The sequence below is a fragment of the Saccostrea cucullata genome, unplaced genomic scaffold (genome assembly GCF_032062105.1).
Source record: "Saccostrea cucullata isolate Sc308-1 unplaced genomic scaffold, CSIRO_AGI_Scuc_v1 ctg308, whole genome shotgun sequence".
Lineage (NCBI taxonomy): Eukaryota > Metazoa > Mollusca > Bivalvia > Ostreida > Ostreidae > Saccostrea > Saccostrea cuccullata.
Window position 1 is genome coordinate 278,205 of NW_026930989.1, and position 23,097 is coordinate 301,301.

At 34.8% G+C, this 23,097-nt stretch overlaps 1 protein-coding gene across 2 annotated transcripts in view; it reads left to right on the forward strand.

Annotated features, from left to right (window-relative positions):
* Nucleotides 1-23,097, forward strand: part of LOC134230924 (ubiquitin carboxyl-terminal hydrolase 24-like) — a 151,426-nt gene that overhangs the window by 547 nt on the left and 127,782 nt on the right. For both annotated transcript variants that reach the window (XR_009984451.1, XM_062712795.1), the window contains exons 2-48: nucleotides 472-649; nucleotides 2,180-2,247; nucleotides 2,661-2,804; nucleotides 3,068-3,190; nucleotides 4,074-4,109; nucleotides 6,231-6,296; nucleotides 6,439-6,579; nucleotides 6,910-7,068; nucleotides 7,188-7,302; nucleotides 7,446-7,549; nucleotides 7,659-7,766; nucleotides 7,872-7,967; nucleotides 8,079-8,240; nucleotides 8,338-8,421; nucleotides 8,532-8,681; nucleotides 8,892-9,023; nucleotides 9,168-9,279; nucleotides 11,130-11,206; nucleotides 11,338-11,478; nucleotides 11,590-11,643; nucleotides 11,759-11,871; nucleotides 12,095-12,272; nucleotides 12,412-12,510; nucleotides 12,602-12,709; nucleotides 12,915-13,042; nucleotides 13,264-13,348; nucleotides 13,532-13,705; nucleotides 13,959-14,303; nucleotides 14,429-14,582; nucleotides 14,753-14,905; nucleotides 15,038-15,260; nucleotides 15,427-15,488; nucleotides 15,618-15,803; nucleotides 15,907-16,018; nucleotides 16,158-16,302; nucleotides 18,244-18,404; nucleotides 18,630-18,810; nucleotides 18,965-19,047; nucleotides 19,178-19,316; nucleotides 19,528-19,647; nucleotides 19,745-19,998; nucleotides 20,167-20,306; nucleotides 20,428-20,569; nucleotides 20,977-21,178; nucleotides 21,653-21,756; nucleotides 21,913-22,026; nucleotides 22,263-22,362. Coding sequence is in view for 1 of the 2 variants with exons in the window: in XM_062712795.1 (XP_062568779.1) it covers nucleotides 472-649; nucleotides 2,180-2,247; nucleotides 2,661-2,804; nucleotides 3,068-3,190; nucleotides 4,074-4,109; nucleotides 6,231-6,296; nucleotides 6,439-6,579; nucleotides 6,910-7,068; nucleotides 7,188-7,302; nucleotides 7,446-7,549; nucleotides 7,659-7,766; nucleotides 7,872-7,967; nucleotides 8,079-8,240; nucleotides 8,338-8,421; nucleotides 8,532-8,681; nucleotides 8,892-9,023; nucleotides 9,168-9,279; nucleotides 11,130-11,206; nucleotides 11,338-11,478; nucleotides 11,590-11,643; nucleotides 11,759-11,871; nucleotides 12,095-12,272; nucleotides 12,412-12,510; nucleotides 12,602-12,709; nucleotides 12,915-13,042; nucleotides 13,264-13,348; nucleotides 13,532-13,705; nucleotides 13,959-14,303; nucleotides 14,429-14,582; nucleotides 14,753-14,905; nucleotides 15,038-15,260; nucleotides 15,427-15,488; nucleotides 15,618-15,803; nucleotides 15,907-16,018; nucleotides 16,158-16,302; nucleotides 18,244-18,404; nucleotides 18,630-18,810; nucleotides 18,965-19,047; nucleotides 19,178-19,316; nucleotides 19,528-19,647; nucleotides 19,745-19,998; nucleotides 20,167-20,306; nucleotides 20,428-20,569; nucleotides 20,977-21,178; nucleotides 21,653-21,756; nucleotides 21,913-22,026; nucleotides 22,263-22,362 (6,255 nt within the window). In the remaining variant the exon portion in view is untranslated. The remainder of the gene's footprint in view (nucleotides 1-471; nucleotides 650-2,179; nucleotides 2,248-2,660; nucleotides 2,805-3,067; nucleotides 3,191-4,073; nucleotides 4,110-6,230; nucleotides 6,297-6,438; nucleotides 6,580-6,909; nucleotides 7,069-7,187; nucleotides 7,303-7,445; nucleotides 7,550-7,658; nucleotides 7,767-7,871; nucleotides 7,968-8,078; nucleotides 8,241-8,337; nucleotides 8,422-8,531; nucleotides 8,682-8,891; nucleotides 9,024-9,167; nucleotides 9,280-11,129; nucleotides 11,207-11,337; nucleotides 11,479-11,589; nucleotides 11,644-11,758; nucleotides 11,872-12,094; nucleotides 12,273-12,411; nucleotides 12,511-12,601; nucleotides 12,710-12,914; nucleotides 13,043-13,263; nucleotides 13,349-13,531; nucleotides 13,706-13,958; nucleotides 14,304-14,428; nucleotides 14,583-14,752; nucleotides 14,906-15,037; nucleotides 15,261-15,426; nucleotides 15,489-15,617; nucleotides 15,804-15,906; nucleotides 16,019-16,157; nucleotides 16,303-18,243; nucleotides 18,405-18,629; nucleotides 18,811-18,964; nucleotides 19,048-19,177; nucleotides 19,317-19,527; nucleotides 19,648-19,744; nucleotides 19,999-20,166; nucleotides 20,307-20,427; nucleotides 20,570-20,976; nucleotides 21,179-21,652; nucleotides 21,757-21,912; nucleotides 22,027-22,262; nucleotides 22,363-23,097) is intronic.

Below are 23,097 nucleotides of genomic sequence, written 5' to 3' on the forward strand. Positions count from 1 at the left end.
TTGTGTAGATTTGACTAGGGCTGGGCAATAATATCGATATTTCAATATATTGCAATACAGTGACAAAAAATATTGTATCGCAATACAATTTTGTAATATCGATATATTGGCAATATGCTTAAATTAAGGAATTTTATCATTATTAATATAAAACTGGACTTATGAAAGTTTGTTATTAAGCCAAACAGTAAGTCAGAAGTTGTTTTGTGGGTATATTCAGAGTATAACTTGAACGAAATCAACAACATTTTTTTTCCGTGTTGGTTACCTATCATAGTTATGTACATTTTGCATGTGAATTAAAGTAAATATAGTAAGAAAATGCCATTTTTATTACATTGAAAATATTGCAATACATATCGCAATACAGTTAAAAATATCGCAATATATCGCAATACGAAATCTCAGGCCAATACCCAGCCCTAGATTTGACATAACATGGAAATAAAATATGAAAATGATAATTTGCAGAAGACAGAAGAAAATGGGGAGAATGGTGGAACAGAAGAGGAAAATCCGCTGGAATTTCCTGTCACTAATTTATATGAGCTAGAGGGCCGTGTATTTGCCGAACATTGGTCAATTCCTTACAAAAAAGAGGAATCACTTGGAAAATGTCTGCTTGCTGCGACAAGGCTAGCAGAAGCCAGTAAGTCATAATGTAACCACTCTGTTACATGTTAGAGTAGGTTCACTGATTGGCCATTTTATAACAATTTTTCTCCTAATTATATCAAGAAACAGTGTTTTTCTTTTTTTATTAGAATGTTCTTTGCCATACAAAGACAACTTCATAAGCTTGAATCTGTAATGTAGTGAAATGAGATGAGCATGGTTTTAAAAGTGTGAATGAAAATAAAACTTTATGCAAAGCACACATAGTGACATTCACAAAATGTTGAATTCAAGAACAAAAATCCAGTATATTTTATAAGGTTCCCACCGTGCAGGTTCATTATAGTGATAAATCTGTCTTTTTACTCATATGGTATGTTAGTCTTAGTCTAGTATTATTTAATAGTCTTGAGCATATTCACTCTGGAGATGGACAAATCTAGCTCATACTTTACCCATAGAATACCCTTGGGTAAAGGGTTGGCGTGCATTGACCTTGGTCCAAATATCTCTACAAAATGTCAGTTCAAACTAGTTCTATCGATCTAGGACATATTTTCTGCTCTTTTAAGGTAGTCCGATCCTCAGGTTTATAAAATTAGCAGTTAAGTAATCCAAAATACTCATAAAAGTATCTCTGAATCCACAAAGTTATGTAAATTTATCCACAGTATTTCTTTAAAGTTGAAGATTAAAGTTAATCATATTATATAGGGAAAATTGTCAAATCAACAATATTTTTGCAGAAAAAGCGAATTGGAATATCAGCAATGCATTTTCTAATTGCAAATTGATCAACAAATATAATTCAGGTTAAAAAACGATAGGTATCCAAGCATTCAGAGAAATTGTCATGATTTGTATTCTTGGTAAGTTTTGTCTATTTCGATCATGTATTCTATAATACATAGTGTAAAAGGTTTTTGCTATCATTACAAGACACCACAAATCACTTCTTATTTCATATGCTAATAAGCATTGGTATCTAAGGCTGGATTCAAGAAAATCTTGCTTCTCTAAAGCTATTTTTTTTTTTCCTTTTATAGGGTACAAATGTCACCTTTTTTAAGACCTTTTCTAAGACTTCCAAAACCTTTGAATCTTATATAGATGAATAAAATGAAAATTGTTGCATGAAAAAAATTCATTTTCAAGCTTCATTTTGATGCATTTCATATTAAATATTAATTTTTGGAGTTGTCCTTCCTGGCTGAGGATCGGATATCCTTAACCCATTCTGGATTAATGCTTAACCCCAAAAAATACCCTTGGTTTTTGTCATATTCCAAAATGACTTTGATGAATTTATCTAGGTCAGATGTCAAAATCTAATCAAGTCTTCAAGTTCATGTAAACTCATTGAATCAGAATATATTGGTTCAATTTTTGTTATGCTTCACCTAAAGAGTTCCTTAAGTCGAGGATGTACAATGATTAAGGTTAGCGGTCACGATTTATTTCGCATTAGGCAAGAATGGAAGAAAATTTTAGAGCAACCTTTTGCGGCCAAAAAAGTTTTTGAAAGGATTTCTCTAATTATTTTTTTGTTGTTGTGATTTTAAAGATTTAACAGAGGGTGACGAACACTGTAGGAGGTTTCTAGAGAGATGTATGCCAGAATCATTTCAAAAGGTGAGGATTTTTTATTATATGTTTGATTAGTTTCAAATAGAGCATTTGATATTGCAGTGAAAAATATAGAGAACTATTAAATTCTTATTTTCCAATTAGAATTTGTTATATACATACAGAGATATTTGTCATAGTGTATAAATGTTTGAAGTAAAATATTTTGGAAGATCTAATTTAGAAAAGTATTGGGTAAGTTTTTTTTTTTTTCATGCCAATATATAGGTATAGGTATATACAGTTACTTTGATTTCATGGTGGATCAGACTCTGATAATGTACTGGGAGACAGAAATATTGAAAAAATATTTTTTAAAAAACTTTTATGATGATTTTGAATTACAGTGACCTTTTAAAAGAATTGATAAGTATACTTGATGGTTTAAAGTAAGTGTTTATTGATGTTTATCTTTACAGCTGATGACATCAGGGGCTGTGCACAGATGGAATACAGAGATACAGGAAGGAATATTTAATATGGCGGAGTTATTTATTGATATGTGTGTGGCTCGACTTCAACATTTACCTGTACACCATGAGATCCTTAACATCCTCACACTGGTGATTCTGTCTCCATTGTCATCAATACCAATCTAAAACCTTTACAATATTTATCAGAGTAGCATTTATAATAATGTAAAATGAAAATCAAATGCAAAACAAAAAAAAAAAATTTCTCAGTGAAATTTTGTATGAAAAGGTCTTATTCAGTAGAATTGGTTTAAAATGTTATAGAGATTCATGAATAATCAAACTTTCAAGACAGTCTTTTTAGACAAAAGCATATTTGCAGTATTGAGTATTCTAACTGTTTAATTTTACAGGTGTTCAATAAAGAGAGTGAATATCATTTTAAAAATCGATCGAAGAGAGACCGCACATACTGGGAAGACAAGTTAGAGGATGGGCAGTTATACACAGTCAATACAGGCTACAAGTCAGCTATTGTAAGTCATGTACAAGTTTGTCATACACTGTCAATACGGGCTACAAGTCAGCTATCGTAAGTCATGTACAAGTCTGCTTTACATTGTCAATACAGGCTTCAAGTGAGCTATTGTAAGTTGTGTATAAGTTTGTTATACACTGTCAATACAGGCTACAAGTCAGTGTACTAGTTTGCTAGACACTGTCAATACAGGCTACAAGTCAGTTATTGTAAGTCATGTACAAGTTTGTTACACACTGTCAATACAGGCTACAAGTCAGCCATAATAAGTCAAAAATCTGCTCATACCATACACAAAGGCTACAAGTAGGCTATTGTAAGATATCTACAAGATTGTTATACACTGATAAGATAGGCTTCAGGTCAGATAATTTTCCATGTTAGTTACAAGTTTAATGTGGTCTGTCTGGTAACCAATTAACTGTAGTAAGCCATAGAAATGTAGGCACGGAAAGGTCTGTTGAGCATGTACATGTATCAATCAAATAAGACATTATGTAAAATATGTATCTGTACATCGTAACATGTACCAGTTTTAATTCAGTTATATTGTACATGTATAGATAGACACAATACGGTAATACAAATTTATAAGGAAGTGTCAGGGATGGACGATTTTGCTTCGTTATAAGCATAATTCATTATATCCATCAAGTTTACAAATATTATAAAGTCACAGAGAATGAAAAACTCTTCACTGTAAGGGTCAATTGGTATAAAGCCTTTTTGCTGTAAACGTGTATTACATGTACTGTAAACTGAATGTGTCACAATTTAGCAGTTATATGTTTGAGGTAATGTCCTGAAAAAGTATTTTTGATATAATCAACATTTGATTTATTTATATGTGGCAGACATACATTTTTTGAATTATTTTTCAGGACCCATATGGCTGGCTCACACATGCTATTAATAGGGTAAGTATATTTTTATTCTTATAAATGTCTGTGTTTATTATTTAATTTGGGACTTCATTTCTTAACACAATTAAGTTTATCATGTGTGGTTTTCCTATCATAGCAACACCTTCTATATCACAACAGGGGGTATATTTTTCTTGTCTGTCTTTCGTCCTCAGAACACCTCCTGCAGTTTTAGAGATGGTCAAGAATTAGTTTTTGCTAATGATTGATCATATCATATGCATATGTAATAAAGTTTAATAATTTTGATCTCTGCCCCAGAGTTAACCAGGGCTCAAGAGGGTGTGGTATCTTGGTTTCTGAAGTCTAACATTTAAGCAGTGGTATTTAACTTAATTTATGTGCCCCTGTGTGTTTTTGTTTGTATGTAAGATCATTAATTTGTCTTTATAGATATATTCTACCATTGCTGTGTTATCAATTGGAGTCATGGTTTGAGAACTTAATGATGGTGAATAGGCTTTCTAATTTTCTCATGCCTTGTTTTTTTTTTTACAAGTGTCATTTTATCATTTTGTTGCATTGATAAAATTACTTGAATATACCCGAATCCATTGTTCTGTACAACTGTGAAATATACTTCAGGCACGTAACAGGAAATCACTTTCCACTTGAACGCACACAATACACAGGTAATCAAAGAGAGAGAGAAGTGAATGAGAGAGAGTCACAAGATCATCGTGCAGTACAAAAAAGTTTCAACAACAGAAAACTGCATAGTTACGGTGCTGCTCAGTAATATTCCTTTGCTGATAAAATGCATGTTTTTTTTTTATTAACTATTTGAATAAACTATTATATAGGGTTTTTTATTTACCGTTTTAAAAATTAAATTAATACATTTTTTTTTACATCATATTGACAGTATACTCAAGTAAATTGAAAAGCACTAATTAGGAATTCTGAAAAGAATCCAACGTTTGATTTTTTGAAAGTGTTTAAAATTGCACATCAGTTGTATTTTAGAAGTCAGCTTGACTAAATTAATTGAAAATGCATTGAAAAGACAATTTGAAGTCAACTGCTTGTATTCCTAAAATTGTCAGATGTAACAATTTTTTAAAGCAAAGTCTAAAGTCTTGTGTTAAAGTTAAATTACATGTAATTTGAAACATTTTATTTATCTAAATTCTTAAATATTTGTGATGATTGGTCCTTAAAAAAGCTACAAAAAGTACAAGAAATGCTGGAAAATGCACCATTTTAGAACTATTTAAAACAATTTTTTCGGGGGGGGGGGGGGGGGGGGGGCCACATTTTTTTAAACAAGGTCTAAAGTCTTGTGTTAAAGTTAAAATAATTGAAAGCATTTTATTTTTCCAAATTCTTAAAAATTTGTGATGATTGGTCTTTAAAAAAGCTACAAAAAGTACAAAAGAATTGGAAAATGCAAATTTACCATTTAAAACAATTTTTTTAGGTAGTGTAGACTCCATTTTTTAAAACAAGGTCTAAAGTCTTGTGTTAAAGTTAAATCAAATTGAAACATTTTATTTTTTTATTCTTAAAATATTTGTGAAAATTCTTTAAAAATCTACAAAAAGTACAAAAGAATGACTGGAAAATGCACCATAATTCAGAACCATTTAAAACAATTTTTTTCAGGTAGTGTTGACTCCATTTTTTGAAACAAGGTCTAAAGTCTTGTGTTAAAGTTAAATCAAATTGAAACATTTTATTTCTGGATTAAAAATTTGTGATGATTGGTCTTTAAAAAAGCTACAAAAAGTACAAAAGAATGCAAAGCCATAATTAGAACCATTTAAAACAATTTGTGTTCAGGTAGTGTAGCCCCCCACTCCATTTTTTTAAACAAGGTCTAAAGTCTTGTGTTAAAGTTAAATCAAATTGAAACATTTTTTTTTCATAGAAATATATAAAAATTCTGTGAAAATTGGTCTTTAAAAAATGACAAAAAGTGCAAAAGAATGCTATTTATATGGAAGCATGCTCTAAGTAGTGTAGACAACCCCCTTCCATGCCCTCCCCCCGGCCCTTTGGGCCTCAAAACCCCCCCACATGAACTTCTGGATCTGCCACTGCAATTGGAGTCATGGTTTGACAACTTAATGATGGTGAATAGGCTTTCTAATTTTCTCATGCCTTGTTTTGTAGTTTGCATTTAAAGGTGGATTTAACTTGGTGAAAAAATTACTTGAAAATGAAGACTTGGATGCCCCAGTAAGTTCACATCATTCCTTGTGGTTTTTTTTTTGTAAAGAATACAAAAATTTTGTGTATGAAAGAGAGAGAGAGAGGGAATGAGAGAGAGACCCAATGCTAACTAATACAAAAAATAAAGACTCTTTTACTTTGGTTGCAGTCCATGGCAGCTTTACTGAGACCATTTGGAATGTGTGCAGAGTTCTTGAATCCTAAAGTAGTAACAGAAATCCTGGCCCCAGGAATGGAGAAAACAATCAAGTACATACAGAATCTGGAGGAGAAAGACCTGAAAGAAAAGGTAGAATTAGTTAGTGTAGGAGCATCAGAATAATGTCACTGGAACTGTGTCATTGTGTATAAATATCATCATTGATTACTAGAGTAGTAGAATTATAGTGTTAGTTGATTTCTTTTAATGTGAAATAAAGTGGAACTATTATATGAAACATCTTAATAATTTTTAAGATATATTACAAAGTGGATGTTCCTATCATTTTTGCAAGGTGGTTCTATGAAAGAAATATTATCAGACCCTTTGCTTTAAGTCTGCCAAAGGATATGCAAATCTTTTGTCATAAGTATGCCTCATTGCATATTTTATATGAAGCAAATTTTTGTTTTCTTTTAGAAAATTGGTAGTGTATCAGACCTGCTGGCCTCTATGAAGTTGTTATGTATACAGATGTGGCCAAATCACACAGAATCTCTTGATGACCTTCGCCTGGAAGTCGCTCTCAGAATGTTGAAATCTCCACATTTTAATGCTCGTATGAATGCATTAAAGGAGGTAAAGCAAAAGCATAATATTCAAAACTTAATGAATTTCTTGAATTGAGAAATGTGTGTATTGGATAACGTTAATTTATTTGAATCATGATAACGTTGATTTATTTGAATCATACATAGGTGACAAAGCTGATAGAAGATTCTACATCTAACAAAGTTTCCAAGACAGCTATAGATTACAAGACAATATTAAATTGGTTGGTGGAAAACAAAGTTTTATCTATAGCACTAGAAGGTAAGAACAGTGCATTTTAACTAATATTTCCAGTAAAAATTTTCATAAGCATTTAGAGACAATAACAAGTTATATGATAGTAAGTGTAGGACATTCATTGTCAGGTTCTATGTTCCATGTAAGGTGACTTGTTTCTGATTCAGGTAACATTGATCAAGTCCAGTATTGTGAGAAGGTGAAGGGTATAGTGGACTTCCTTGGATCTGAAATAACGACAGAGGAACTGGCAATGATCTGGAAAATGCAGGTAATGCCCTGTCCTTTGTTATGGTTGAAGATACAGTTGTAGAGTACATACGTATTCTTGTTAGAAAATTATGAATTCAAATGTTAATCAAAGCTTTTGTTTCTGACAGGTGGGCCAGACCAATCACGTGATAGATAACATCCACTCCATTATTGCTGCAGCAGCTGTCAAGTTTGACTCTGCCCAGCTAGAACACCTCTTTCTGTTGATTCAAAAGGTAAAGCACTGAGTAAAATTATGTCAATGACTTAAAAAATAATAAAAAACCTTCTTATGAACTTGGAATATCTTCCATTGAGTTGTTATCACTATTTCATCACAGAAGTGGCAGGATGACCACAATCGCATGAAGGAGAAACTTCTACGGCTGATTGGTAAAATAGGAAGGGACGCCAAGGAGCCCAAAACTACAACCAGGGTAAGAAGATGGTTCATCTTTAAGTCAGAAACAAGTTTTACCCATTAAAAGATGTAATGTTAGTATTTTGCTGTGACAATATGATAAAAAAAATGTTGATATTGATGACAGGTACTAGAGCTGCTGTGGGATCTCTCTCATTTACCTACATTGTCAAGGCAACTGATTGAGTTAGCATTGGAGGAGCACCTGGCCATTCTCAGTGACTCATTCAGTGTACGAGAACAAGTCAAGCGGAACTATGTCATCAAGTGTGTGGAAGACATTAAAAAGGTCAGTCTTATAATAACTGATGGCCTATTAGAATCATTTGTGTCAGTTTGCATGTTGTATACATCAACATGCTTTAATCTGTAATTGCACTTTACAGGGTGCCTGTGTTCTACCTTCACTGAAACAACTGCTCAATATTTGCAAAAACATAATGAAGCAAAATAACCATAAATCAGAAAAGGTAAGTTTCTTCTGCTCATACTGACCTGGTAAGATAAACATTTATGCAGTTTAAAGTTTTGAAAAAATTTTATTTTGATTTTCTAAATTGTTTTATATTTTTAACTCCAGGGTATTTTACATGAACTTAACAAAAATCATGACATCATTAAGCTGGTGACCCAAAGTTTGATCAAACTCCACAAACAAGCCCAGGCCACAGTGGGAGACGGTCAGCTAGGACCTGATAGTATTGTAGACGCTAGATACCCACACTCTGAGGTACGGGTAGGGCAGGGCATGTAGAGAAAGAAGAAAAGTGTTAGATCCTCCAATTTAAGATAGGACTGCTATTGAAGAGATTTTGGTTTGAAAGTATTATTCAATATAATATATATGAATGACAGTCCTAAATTAAAATTTAATTATATACAAAAGAAATTAAGTGGGAAAGATACTTGTTTACTGTAATGTCTTTGCTTTGTTTTGTAGTTTGTGACAACACACCTACAGTTCCTTCAGTACACACTACAGGAGGGGGCCCTTTACCTCCCCTGGAGTCGGGCCCGGGACATCTGGGGGACGCTGATCGCTAACTCCGATGCCTGCCAGTGGGACAGAGAGGTTAGTAAGGCACGGAGAAGTGAATAAAGAAACATATATCTGGTATCTTACTTTAGAGAGGTTGATACTGCTTTTCAGAAGCAAGTAGAAATATTTCTTATCTTTTTTTTGAAATGAGTTTAAACATATCAATTGTTTCGACAGACCTGCTTTGAGTGGTTCAGTAAAGGTTTACCAGATCTTGAGATGGAGACTCAGACTCAGTTGTTCCAGAAAGAGTTGTTGAAACTGGACCCATCAAAACTCACAGAGAAAGGTGTGTCTATTTGTTTAACACTTAGAAAGAGATGTCCATTTAAAGGTACTTGGACACAGATTTGAAGTTAATATTTACTGTATAATATCACGAATTATATTTTTTAAAAGCATTTCACACAAAAATTATTTAAATATCTTTTTTCATTTACATGTAAAAGTTATTAAAACTTCAATTTTTTGGCGGGTTTGATTGACACATCCTTGCACTTTCACAAATTTTAACTTTCTTCTTAATCCTTTGGAAAAGTGGCAATCTTTTTGTGTTTTAATGAGAAATATTAAAACTTTAATCCAGAAAAATAATTTTATTCAGAGTAGAAATGTTACAAAGTAAAATTCCTTCACAAGTCCCGTCATTCCGAACTAAGTCTTGTGTGCAAATCGATCACACTCGTGTATTGTACACAGTTTTTTGTAAACAGGACACAGCTCTGTTATTGTTGATTGTTTACGATTCACAGGGTGTGTTCAGTAGTCGAAGTCTGCTCACCACAGCTGCACGGACTTAAAATATATTGTGTGTTTGTTTTGCTTTCAAACATGTCTACTCTGATTTTTCTGGATTATAGTATTAATATTTTTCATTTATACACAACAAGATTGCCACTTTTCATAAGTATTAAGAGTAAACTTAAAATTTGTGAAAGTGCAAAGATGTGTCAATCAAACCCGCCAAAAAAATTGAAGTTTTAATAACTTTTAAATGAAATAAAATTTTTAATTAATTTTTGTGTGAAATGCTATTTATATAATAGTGTTGCATTATGCATGTACTATGCCTTAATAAGGCAAACATGGTGCACGAGCCGGAGGCGAGTGCACTATGTGTCAAACCCTGCCTACTATTTAGGCATAGTACATGCATAATGCAACACTATTGTTATTATTATGCTGACTGTTGTTATTATTTATGCGGCAATCCATTTGATTTTTCCTGAAAATAATGGTGGTAACACAGCGCACTTGCAAAAATTCAAAATCTTCATGCTAAAATTCGTTGCATGCTTAGTTATTTTGGTTACTAGTATTTTCTCTAAATAAGTCAGGATTTTCTGTCCCAAAGATACTCATCTTTATTTTCTGTTTTGTTAGTAAGTCTGATTTGTTTACAGACGTGGATTCTCATTGATAATTTTCTTTTACATCTTTCAATCAAGCGCTATATAAAAAAGCGTTTTAATGACCCCATGATATCAATTCATCTAACGATCTGTATGTAATTAGTTTGAAACTTTGTTGTACCCATTTATCTAAGATTCCTTAGAAGAAATATAACTGTTTTCAAATAATATTTGTCTATTTTCTCCTTCTTGTGTCAATTGTATAAATTAAGTTTATATATTTAATAAAATACCTTCAATCAGTGATCGTCTCTGTGGCGTAATCGATAAGGCATCGGACTAGCAACCTCTTGGTCGTGAGTTCGATACCCAGTGTGTGCATAAAAGAATTTTATTCACAAAATAGGGCCGTGCACTATTTCGGCATAGTATGCTTACGCTATATAAATCCTTAGACCACTATGCGAGAATAGTAGGGTATGGGTTATATAGGGAGAAACTGACAGGAAGCATAATAATAAAATATATGTCGTAATATTATACAGAAAAAATTACCTTCAAATCTGTGTCCAAGTACCTTTAAAAATCTATATCCATCAAAACTTGCAACAAAGTATGTTCATTTGATCATAAGTCAGATGCATTGAAACCCACAGAGAAAGATATGTCTTTTTGTTCAAACAATGGATTATTTTGCATCAGGGTAAGAAACATATACATGCAGGATGACTTTTGTGATTGCAATTGTAGTTACGTAGGTAACTTTAGTTTTAAATTCTTTCCATAGGTTTTGCCTGCTTTAAAAACTTCTTTGAAAATGTGAACAAGTATGAGCACCGACTAAAAACAGATGGAAGTAGACTGGTAAGTCAATGTCTTTACACTGAGCTTAATATCCCATGCATGTTTATTTGTGTCTGTAGATTTGAGTTCCTTACTTTACTTGACAGTCGTTGTACAATGTGAACATAGAGTTTTTTTTGTTTGTTTCACAGATAGTAGAGAAATATGAATTGCTTGGTCTGGACTACATTTGGGAGATCTGTTTAAACACCCCAGATGAGTCCATCGCAGACAAAGCCATTCAGCTCCTGCTTTGTGTTAGTTATACCAATCTCGCTGTCAGACTCAAAAAGGTTAGTATTTAAGTAATTACTCAATAGTATAGATGGTCTAAGAATTGTTACATGTAACTTTGCTTTTGAAATATATGTATGAAAGTGTGTATCCATGCTTTTTGTTTTCAGGACACTGTGAGTCTACACAAGAAGTTTATATCTGAGTGTTCCAATAGATTAGAGGTAAACCTTGTTTATGCAGAGTCTTTAAAATGTCTTGAATTATCTGTTTTGTTTGCTTTACATATCCAAATATTCTAGTTATTATTCGTCATACCGGAATTTCATACAATTTCAGGCAGCTATGATAGGGATGGGGGGAACAGCTATTGCTCAGGCGGTTACCTGGGCAACCAAAACATTAACGGCAGCCATTGTAAAAGAAGTAGCCAATGTCCCGCCACCTTCAAGGTAGGACTAAGTCACCATGGTTCACTGATTTCAAAGATCTATCAGTTTTACTTGAATAATAATAATGTACAAATATGTATTTTTCGTATATATTTTAAATGCTATATGCCAAAGTGTTTAAATGGAAGATCCTATTTCATTTGATAAATTTAGACAGTTGATAATTTTTGATAGAGACATCAATGCTGATTGAGTTTAGAGGATTTTCTTTTGTACATTTAAGGTCCATCAAACTGATGAACATTGAGCGGCTGTTGTGGATCGCGGAGGTTTACGTCCTGAACGTGGAGGAGAACCACCAGACGACCAGAACCATCCTCCCTCACGGCGCCTCCTTCCACGGGCTGCAGATTAACCTCATGATCACCTGCGAGTCCCCCAAACACGAATTCATGTTACTGGTTAGACTCAGTCTGCTAAAACAAGAACAAAGTCCAGAAAATCTATACTTCCTTTACTGACTAGATTGAATAAAAATAATTACCAGCACAATAAGTTAATTTTATTACATACATGTATATCTGAGATTTTTTTCTACAGTGTCATGGTAATGAGACATTGAGTTCTGTCAGGGCCCGGATTGCTAACAAACTCAGACAGCCAACAGACAACGTGCAGATTGTGGCTCAGGACAAGATGGTGATTATCATACAGATATATATAAGTTTTGCCATTCTGTTTTCTATATTTCTCTGTTGTAAATAATTATTGTCTTTAATACTTTTAATAGCTGGATGCCCAGAAGAATCAGAAACTTCTTCACCAGTTAGAATTTGAAGACAATCAGTTAATACAAGTCCGTCTTGCACAACCAACAATGCAACCCATTGGGAAAGAGGTATAATTGCAATATATTGTTATTACTTTTGAAAATGTATCATAGTGGATAAACCGTAATATCTCCCACTTGTTTAGGGTAACTGAACAACATTGCAGGTGTGGGTTTATTGATATCATACAGTATTTTTTGGGGGGGAATCTCTTCTTCTTTTTTTAAAGTAATTTTTAATTGGGTACATGTAATGAAAAGTGAACTTTTTCAGCCAATGACACCAACATCAAAACAGAGCTTTGACTTGGAGCAGGAGAAAATGTTGCCTGGTGTTGTCATGGCGATTGAAGGGCAGGTGTTTGATATGTTGTATCAGCTGGCTGATTTAGACGAGTCCAGGTATGGATAAATAAATCATGCTTTTTAAAAATACTCTTCATGAAATGTACATTTATCTATTTATTTACTCTTAGATATAACTTTCATCTACTTGTATATATGTCAATATAAATATGTTATTTAAGAATACATGTGAATGCCCTGTAAAAACTCGGTTATACAAGTAGGTGATGTACTTGTATGTATAAAATCTGATCAATCTTTATCCTATTTGGTACCAGAATAACACACAGAGTGAGGAAGTTGTTGATGCTAATACCAACAGATCCACACATCTCAGAAACCCTGGAAAATATCGGCAATAGGGTAAGGAATATAGAAAGATAACTGGTTTCACATGCTTCTTTTAATAACATCTTATTTTACTGCATGTGCTAGCCCAACTGTTTTGCCTATTCAAGCATTCTGCTGATAATATTTGTATTATTTTGCATGAAATAATACATGTATGTTTTAAATATGTTCTAACCACATATTTTTACTTTGAAGGGACTAAAGCAAGGTGTCTCAGGAGATGATATCAGCCCAAGGGCCAGTCCTAGAAAATCCACCTCTGCCTCTCCACTGCCCAGCCCTCGTCTACCTCCCAAGGATGTTCTGAGGTCTCTGTTTGATGCCAGTGCTCAGGATATGTCAGCATTCCGGGTTCTCTATAATCTAGAGGTAGGTTTAGATGTGTACATTGTTTTATACACATTAGTGTTCCAGTAAGACATGCTTTTAATGAGTATTGGACAATTTTGCCTTGGCATAAGAGAATGAAAATACTTTGTAAAAAGTGTCAATTTATCATAAGCATGTTCACTATAGCTTGTTTTTACTGTATGTCTAGTTGTGAATGCACGTTTAAACCACAAATGTTTGAAGGTTTGTGTTTGATGATATAAAAGTTTTACACTTTACAAACATTTTAAAGGTGCTGAGCAGTAAGCTGATGCCGATTAGTGTGGACCTGGCCACCAGGATAAGTAGTCAGGCTTTCTGTGATGACTTCCTGTCAGTGGGGGGTCTACAGATGGTGGTGAATGTCCTACAGGCAGAGTCCCTGGCCCCTGAGGTGAACTACACCATCAGGCAAGGATGTTACTCCATATGTCTGCAGCTGGCCCGCTTCCTGTTGTGTGGGCAGACAGTTTCCATGGAGATGGATGATATCCATAGTATCAGTGAGGATGCCAAGTCAGCGTCTGGCTCCATTCTGTCCTCGTCTCCTCATAATGCATCGTTCAATAAGCAATCTGCTGGAAGCCATGCTGTACAGGTACAACTTATCAAGCATTTTAATTTTCATAGAGAAGCTATTCACACAGTTTTTCAAAAATTAAAAAAATTCTTCAGAAATAAACACATTTGTAAATGTTTTACTATATTGCCTATTATTTGTAGACCATGGATGTTCACACCTTCACAGAAACAGTATCGTGTTTTATGAGAGTCACATGGGCGGCAGCGGCGGGTAGGCTCCACCTCATTGGCACCACCCAGGCAATGATTGACAGCACGATGGGTCATGGTAGACGGAGCAGGCAGAGTAGTTCAGGTAAGATTGACCTGTCAATTTGTGTACTGTAAACTTTGTGCTCTCCTTTGAAGCTTCCTGTTAAACTTCTAACTTGATAATACTTGAGGGTTACTTAAGTGTCCCAATGATTTATTTTCTGAGTGGAACATAATCAGACTGTATTGTATGATGTTATTTCTGCTTTATAGGGAGTACTGCCAGTGAGAGTGAGAGTGACGGTCAGAGTCTACATGCCGGGGTGTGTGCCAAGGCCCAGGACATCCCCACCAAGGACTGTAATATAGCACGGGAGGCTCTAGAGATCCTCGTAACCTGTCTACAAATCAGATGTGAACTCATTTGTAAGTACTTTTACAGAAAAATACCTAAAGAGAGTGTATTTTGAAGGTCTAAAAATGATACATATACATGTATCTGATCACTTATAGATTGGTTCAAATACATGTTCTGAGTGTGATGTTTCTCTTTAATAGCCTCCTTTTATTCCCTGCCCTGCACCAGTGACTTTATCATTGATATTTTGGTGGGTTGTTCTAATGCTGATATACGGAATGCTGCTCTGGAGCAGTTCTTTCTGCTGAGTCAGACGGAGTGTACACTGCAGCGTACACCTCACCACTTTATGCTGCAGCTGCTGCTGAAAGCCCACGTCCCATTCTGGGTGTCCTCTGCCTCAGCCCGGGGTGTGAGTCAAAGGTTAGTGTTAGTGTAAGAATAAATCTCACTTTTAACTTATCAGTAAAAATATACCAATATACAACACCGTTCTAAAGTGTGATGTTTATTCTGCTAGTAAGAATTTGGGTCTACATTATTGTAAAACTTCCAATAATCACTGAGCTATATACACTTGTACTTGCAGGTTGCTGGGTCAGTGCAGTCAGTACTTTGATCTTCTGTGTAAACTTCTTGAAGGACTTTCAAGTGAGTATTCAAGTTCATACCTTCATTTTGGTACCTGTACTACATAAAAAAGGTAAAAGTTAATCAAGAATAGAGTACCGGGTATACTCCCTTTGTTGGTCTGACAATGTTGGTCTTTTGTGTTGATAGAAGAAGAACAGACCAAGCTACAGCTGGACCCCCCAAACATGCTGGAGGATGAGGTAGCGTGGCTCGGGAATTATGTCCCCTCCCTCCATCCTGATATGGCGGACACGGACAACAGTCTGCTAGCTGGCCACCTGAAGCTCATCACCACGCTGCTTACTTGCGAAGGGGTGGATCCAGAGGAGCATGGTAAGTTTAGTTAGATAAATCTGGAGGTGGATCTAGGAGTTTCTTTATAGAAGTATATACAGATTAAAGACTTTGATACACCATGACTTACAATATTTTGCAGGGAGAGTGCTAGTGTATGATATCTTGCATGACTTCCTCTTCCCGGCTTCCAAAGTGATGATGGACAGTATGAACACAAGTAGTGAAGAAAAACTTCAGGAAGTCAGCCCTAAGTAAGTTTTATTTGTTCAAATCATAACTCCAAGATGCAAAGGTGGGCTTAAATATGGGGATAATGCTTTATGTTAAAAAAAAATTATTTATTGAAAATAAGATTTTAGCAAACCTTAATCATGTCTTTTTCTTTGATAGGTGCAGCAATTGTGAATCTCGTGTGGCAGCTTACAGACTGTTGAATGAGTTAGCTAAGGGAAGCTACTCTATCTTAAGTGACATCTGTAAACAGCTGATTGAAATGCACCATCTTCCTCAACCAGACTGTGCTAATGAGTGGGAGGTAAGGAATGGCTAGGATTTAACTGTATTCAGATTCTTTTTTAGGTCACCTGAGTAAACTCAGGTGACCTATTGCTATCCGTTTTCGTCCGTCGTCGTCCGTCGTGCGTCGTCTGTCGTGTGTTAACATTTGAACATTTTCAGCTTCTTCTCTGCAACCACTGAACCAATTTCAACCAAATTTGGCACAAAGCATCTATGGGTAAAGGGGAACAAAAATTGTGAATTTCATGATCCCTGCCCCCCTGGGGCCTGAGGGGTGGGGCCAAAACCAGTAAAATTAATGCAATCTTTAAAAATCTTCTTCTTTAATCCTGGACACCAAGCAGACAAACTGTTTGCATGATTGTAATCAGCATGGAGTCCTCTACCAAAATTGTGAAATTCATGGCCCTGGGGTCAGGGGTTCTAGTGCTAGGGCGGGGCTAAATAAGTATATAGTGAAAATGCATTATTTCTTTGAAAATCTTCTTCTCTGCTCCTAGGTATTAAATAAACCAACTAAGTACATAGTTATGATAAGCAAGAGTGCTTCTACCAAAATTTTGATTTTTATGGCCCCAGGGTCAGCGGCTCTGGTGTTAGGGTGGGGCTCTATTAATTATATGAAGTGAAAATACATGATTTCTTTGAAAATCTTCTTCTCTGCCCCTGGGTATTAAATAAACTAACTAAGTACATAGTTATGATGAGCAAGAGTGCCTCAACCAAAATTGTGAATTTTATGGCCCCCGGGTCAAGGGTTGGGGGGGTCTCTATTGATTATATAGTGAAAATACATGAATTCTTTGAAAATCTTCTTCTCTGCTCCTAGGTATTAAATAAACTAACTAAGTGCATAGTTATGATGAGCAAGAGTGCCTTAATGCCTTAACCAAAATTGTGAATTTTATAGCCCCAAGGTCAAGGGGGGGGGGGCTCTATTGATTATATAGTGAAAATACATGAATTCTTTGAAAATCTTCTTCTCTGCTCCTAGGTATTAAATAAAATAACTAAGTACATAGTTACGATGAGCAAGAATGCCTCTTCTAAAATTATGAATTTTATGGCCCCAGGGTCAGGGGTTCTGGTGTTAGGGCGGGGCTCTATTGATTATATAGTGAAAATACATTAAATCTTTGAAAATTTTCTTCTCTGTCTCTGGGTATGAAGCAGATGAACTACCTATATAGTTATGATGAGCAAGGGCCCTAATATTGCTGAATTGTGAATTCAAGGCCCCAGGGTCAGGGGTGGGGGGTGGCTCTACTTATATACTGAAAATGAATTAATTGTTTGAAATCTGCTCCTTTGTATTAATAAAATATTTATTTATTTTTTGATAGGCAATTTTAAGGATGCCTTTTTAAAATTTGTGCAATGTGTGGACCTAGGGTCAGGGGTTTATGTCACAGTGTTGGGGGCACTACTGATTATTGCTGAATATTACTGATTAGTTGGAATGCATTTTTGTTCCCCTACCCTGCATATGGGTATTCAGTAACCAAGCTAAGCAACTGCTAAGTGTATTGTTATGATGATCAATGGTGCCTCTTTCAAAATTGTGAATGCCATATAGCATCTGGCTTAAAACATGAATCAAATTCAATAACTGGAAAGTTGTTGCATAATGCTCAGGTGACCTATAAGGCCCGTGGGCCTCTTGTTTTTAAATATTTGCTGAATGTTACCATTGAGAACCTATAGAAGATACTGTCAAAGTGTTTTATTTAGAGTTTACGACACTTGGCGGGAATTGATCTTTGAACAAGATAGTATAGATTAGCTCATGTCTTATTTTCTTTATTTATGTGATTATGTGCAAGACATTTAACATTTTATTCTAATTTTTAGAATTTGCCTTTCACCAAAGGGGCTAAAAATAGTTCAGAGTCCAGATATATACAAATACATTATCTTGCATATTCATAGGAATTTCATAGTCTCCTTTTCTCTTTAGTACCTCCCTCCGGTGGATGGACGGGCCCGTTGTGGCTTCGTGGGGTTGAAGAATGGTGGTGCCACCTGTTATATGAACTCTGTCATTCAGCAGTTGTACATGGTGCCAGGAATTCCTGAAGTGGTGCTGGGGGTGGAAGAGGATAAACCAGACGAGGAAAGGTCAGGGTCAAATTATCTCAACCAAGTTAAACTGGATCCGTGCATAGTATTAGAGAGCTTAGTGGAGTGATATTGAATTCTCAAATATTATCTGTTTGGTCATAATAAATATTAGACCATATGCAACTAATGTTGCTCATACATGTACTTGTACTGTCACTTAACTACAAAGCTTTACACTTTGATCATGATTGTTAACACAAATTTTCATTCTTTTTCTTTTAGTGTGTTTTTCCAAATTCAGCAAGTGCTAGGACATTTACTGGAGAGTAAGTTACAGTATCATGAACCAGAGAGATTCTGGAAGGTGTTCAAACTCTGGGGTCAAACTGTGAACATCCGAGAGCAACAGGATGCTTTTGACTTTTTCCAGGCTCTGATTGATCAAATAGACGAACATCTTAAGGTTGGTCACATTGTTCAGGAAATTCAGACATTTTTCTTTTAATGCTTATTGGTGCATTCATCACTTTAATTTCATTAATGTATATTCTATTTCACTTTTTAAAATTGAACTCTAATGATGTATGTGTATATAATTTGGTTATTTTGTTTTGTAGAAAATTGGAAAGCCAGAAATCTTCAAAAGAAAATTTCAGGGAATTTTCTCAGATCAGAAAATATGCAAAGATTGCCCCCACAGGTCAGCAATATTCTGTTTGTTCAGTTATGCTAGATTCCTAGGGTACCTTGCAGTTGTGCTTTAAAACATTATTATTTAGAGATTTTTTTTCCCAATTTAAACTGTTAGAAATATGAATTTTTGTGTCCAGGTATGAAAGAGAGGAAGCTTTCCTGGCCCTGAATCTGACCGTGAAGAATGCTACATTACAGGACTCACTAGATCAGTTTGTCAAGGGGGAGCTACTGGAGGGGGATAATGCTTACTTCTGTGATAAATGTGGAGAGAAGGTAGGAAAAAATGATAATAACTAAAAGCTACAGTGTGTTATGTTAGATATGTTCAGAGTGTCGATGTTTAAGTGGTTCCTTGAAGAATTCAACAGTTAAGAGAGTGAACATTAATATCTAAAAAAATTGCAGGAAAGTTTTTAGAAACATATTTTTGTTTACACGTTTTTTTTTTTCGTGTGGAAGAACTAAGTATGGTATTTTTCCGTAGAGAAACACCATGAAGAGGATGTGTATAAAGACACTGCCACCATTACTGTGTATCCAGCTGAAGAGATTTGGTTATGACTGGGAGGCCAACAGAGCTCTCAAGTTTGATGACTACTTCAAGGTCAGTAACAATTACTCTAATCCAAACACCATTAATGTAAATCTGTTAAATTTTATGATAAGTATAAAATTGGAATATTTGTTTTTCTTGGTAACAGTTTCCATGGATACTGGACATGGAGCCGTACACAACTGATGGTATGGCCCGTCGGGAGGAAGTGCTGGAGACCGTGGACAGTAGCTCGGAGTCTGAGAACGGTGAGTCTTCAGTGACAGAGGAGAGGTCCCTGGAGATTGTGACCGCGGGGAGCAATGTAGAACACAGACAGATAAACTACGAGCTGGTGGGGGTGGTGGTACACAGTGGGCAGGCCAATGCTGGACATTACTATTCCTTCATCAAGGAACGCAGGTACTGTAGGATGTTACTGTGTACTAATGTAATGGATAGGAATCAAAATTAATGCTGCTTTCTTTGAATTTACTTTGTTTAAATTAAAATTACCCTGAGTGCAAAAGGGACAAAACTAAAACGTTGACAATATATTTATTTTTTTTTTTGGGGGAATATTTTTTTCAGGGGTGACATGATGTCCAATCCAGAAAAAGGGAAATGGTTCAAATTCAATGACACAGTGGTAGAAGAATTTGAGATGACTGAAGAAAGTATAGAGTCAGAGTGTTTTGGTGGATCTTACAAGGCCAAAATTATTGAACCAAGTAAATTCTTATAAAACAATTTCAAAAGCACAAAAAAGAAGTATTAAAAGTATGCTATACAAATTGATATCAAGTAGGCAATTAATCACTGTTTATAATTTTTTCAACCTTTGTGTTGTAGCCACTTCGTCCTTACCAGATGAGCGAGTTCGGTACTGGAATGGCTACATGTTGTTTTATGAAAAGATGGAGGAACCAGCCAAGACTCCAGTCTCAGCTAAAAAGTCGAAACTTCAGACCAGGAAAGCCATACTGGAAGGAGGGTGAGACCATGTCATAAATACTGAATTACATGGAAATTCACAACACTTTACTTCAAATCCATTTTAATTAACAGTTTCATTGACAAGTTTGAAAGACATGAGATTTTTTTCCATGATCTACTTGTTTTTGCTGTAATTTCCCAGATGCAAAATTCTCTGAATAGTAAACAATTTTATCACAAACATATTCCTAAACATTTTTTTTTATGGCATTTTATTAGCATTAAATTTTTTCATCTTAATAGATAAAAAAAATACCACAGCATTTTGGTAAACAAAGACTACCCAAATGCATATGCAACATTTTGAACTTTGATAAAAGATTATTAACAGTTGAATTAATGGAAAGTTAACTGACACCTACATTCTACATAGTAAAGTATTGAGATAATCATTGCATCTTCCAGGAAGGATGTTTTAGACAAGGACAGTTTTATGGAGCTGACGGAGTTGGTACACAAGGGGGAGAAGAAGGGGATCTTTATGGAGGAGATGCCGGCCAGCATCCACCAGATCATCCAGGCAGAGAACCTCACCTTCGTCAAGAACCGAGACGTCTACAACATGGACTACTTCAGATTTATCAGGGAACTCGTCATAGTCAATGCGGTAAATATAGCAATTAGATTACTGTAAACCAACTTTTATTTACATGCGAGAAATTTTCGCGAAGTTCGCGAGAGCCTCATCATCGCGAATAATTCTCGTCGCGAAACGGTCCTAAGAGTGTTATGTATCTATAAAGAACAGATGCTAAAAGGCTTGATCGCGAAAATTAATCGTTGCGAAGTAGTTTACCCCTGCTAAATCGCGAAATAAAGTTGTCGCGAATAAAAGTTGGTTTACAGTAACTAAAATAATGATTTAATGCACATTCTTTTTGTGTAGTATGCAAAATGCCACAGATTTTTACAGAGGTGTTTAACTTGAGTCTTTGTTACAACTATTATATTTAATATGAAAAGAAAAATGATTAAGAAATAAATTAAGGGGTTACTTTATTTATCTCTGACTCTTTGGAAATGAGCACCATACAATCACGCTATAATCAAAGTCAACTGAATACCGGGGTACTATTTCCAGCATAAAGAGAGCCACAAGGATTTCCAGCAGATGTCTGTGATGGCTCTACAGCTAGGGGTTCGCTTCCTGTTCAACACGTTCTTTAGATGTAAAAAGAAAACCAAGTAAGCTTCTTGATATTCATGAATAAATTCTTTGATTAAAATATTTAAAAGAAAAACACTGCTTTTTGGCTGACAGATTATTTATGAAATCCTTGTAAAATTGGCCTTTTTGAAAGATTTTTTTAATATATTAATTTATATTATTTACATTTTTAGACTTCTGTTGGATGAATGGGTGGATGCAATAGATGATATTTTAGACAAGAGTAAAGAAGCTTGTAGATGGTTGGTAGAGTATCTCAGTAGTGCAGAGGGATCATCCTACATCAAGTAAGTATCACTTCACTTTCAAATTCATATAAATTCTGTTAGTTGACACTAGATCTGTCTTTTGATTAATTCAAGTCCAATCATTGCCTGAGACAGTTACATGTATTTTCTTGTTTATGTACATGTATGTTTTATCTTTTTGTAATAGAGGAAAGAAAAATTGGATCTAATGACATATGAATTTTGTGTTATATGTATATCCTGTATAGTTGTTTGATTGATGCCTTCTGTTACAGGCCGTTCCTCCTGGAGTGCCCCTGTAGAGATGTCAGGTTCACCATGGCCCGGATACTGGAGAGAGTCATGTCCTCCCACTTCAAACATGGAGGGGTACCTGTAAGTGGAAACTTGGGATATTTCTCTTAATTTATGATGATACATGTACATTGATGTTTATGTTATTAGAAATGGGAAGTAAGAAAACCATGACAAAAGTAAAGGAGCACCTTCATTTACCGAGTACTTTGTACTGTAAATCTGGAAATTTTTAAGTCAATTTTATTTTGCGAATTCGGGTCAAATTGGTGTTATTTATATATAGTGAAAATTCAAAATTTTGAAAAGAATTACCCCTGCTTTGTTTACATAATCTTTTTATATATTTATTTTTAAGCAAAATGATAAATTTTTCTCTGAATGCAATGAACTCGCAAATTTGCTAAAAATTTATCTACAGCAAAAATTTCCAGATTTACGGTATATAATATTTAATACATTTTATATTTTGAGGAAGAGGAAATGAATTTATTTGTTACATGGGCATGCAAACAAGACTGAATTTAGGCCAAAAAAAATTAATAAATAGTTTCTCAAAATCTTGAATTTCATGGAATCTGGTTTAAAACACAAACCAAATTTAATATTTGGAAAGTTGTTTCATGATACTCAGGTGACCTAAACAGCCGCTCTTGATCAATTTGTTTTACTTTTTGAAAAGGGAAAAAATAACTATGAATTTTTCTATTTTTCCTGTATAGTTGAAAAAGAAAATGCCTTTCTGTTATTCCCCTTTTCTGTAGAGATGTCAGGTTCACCATGGCCCGGATACTGGAGAGACATGTTTTTATTAGA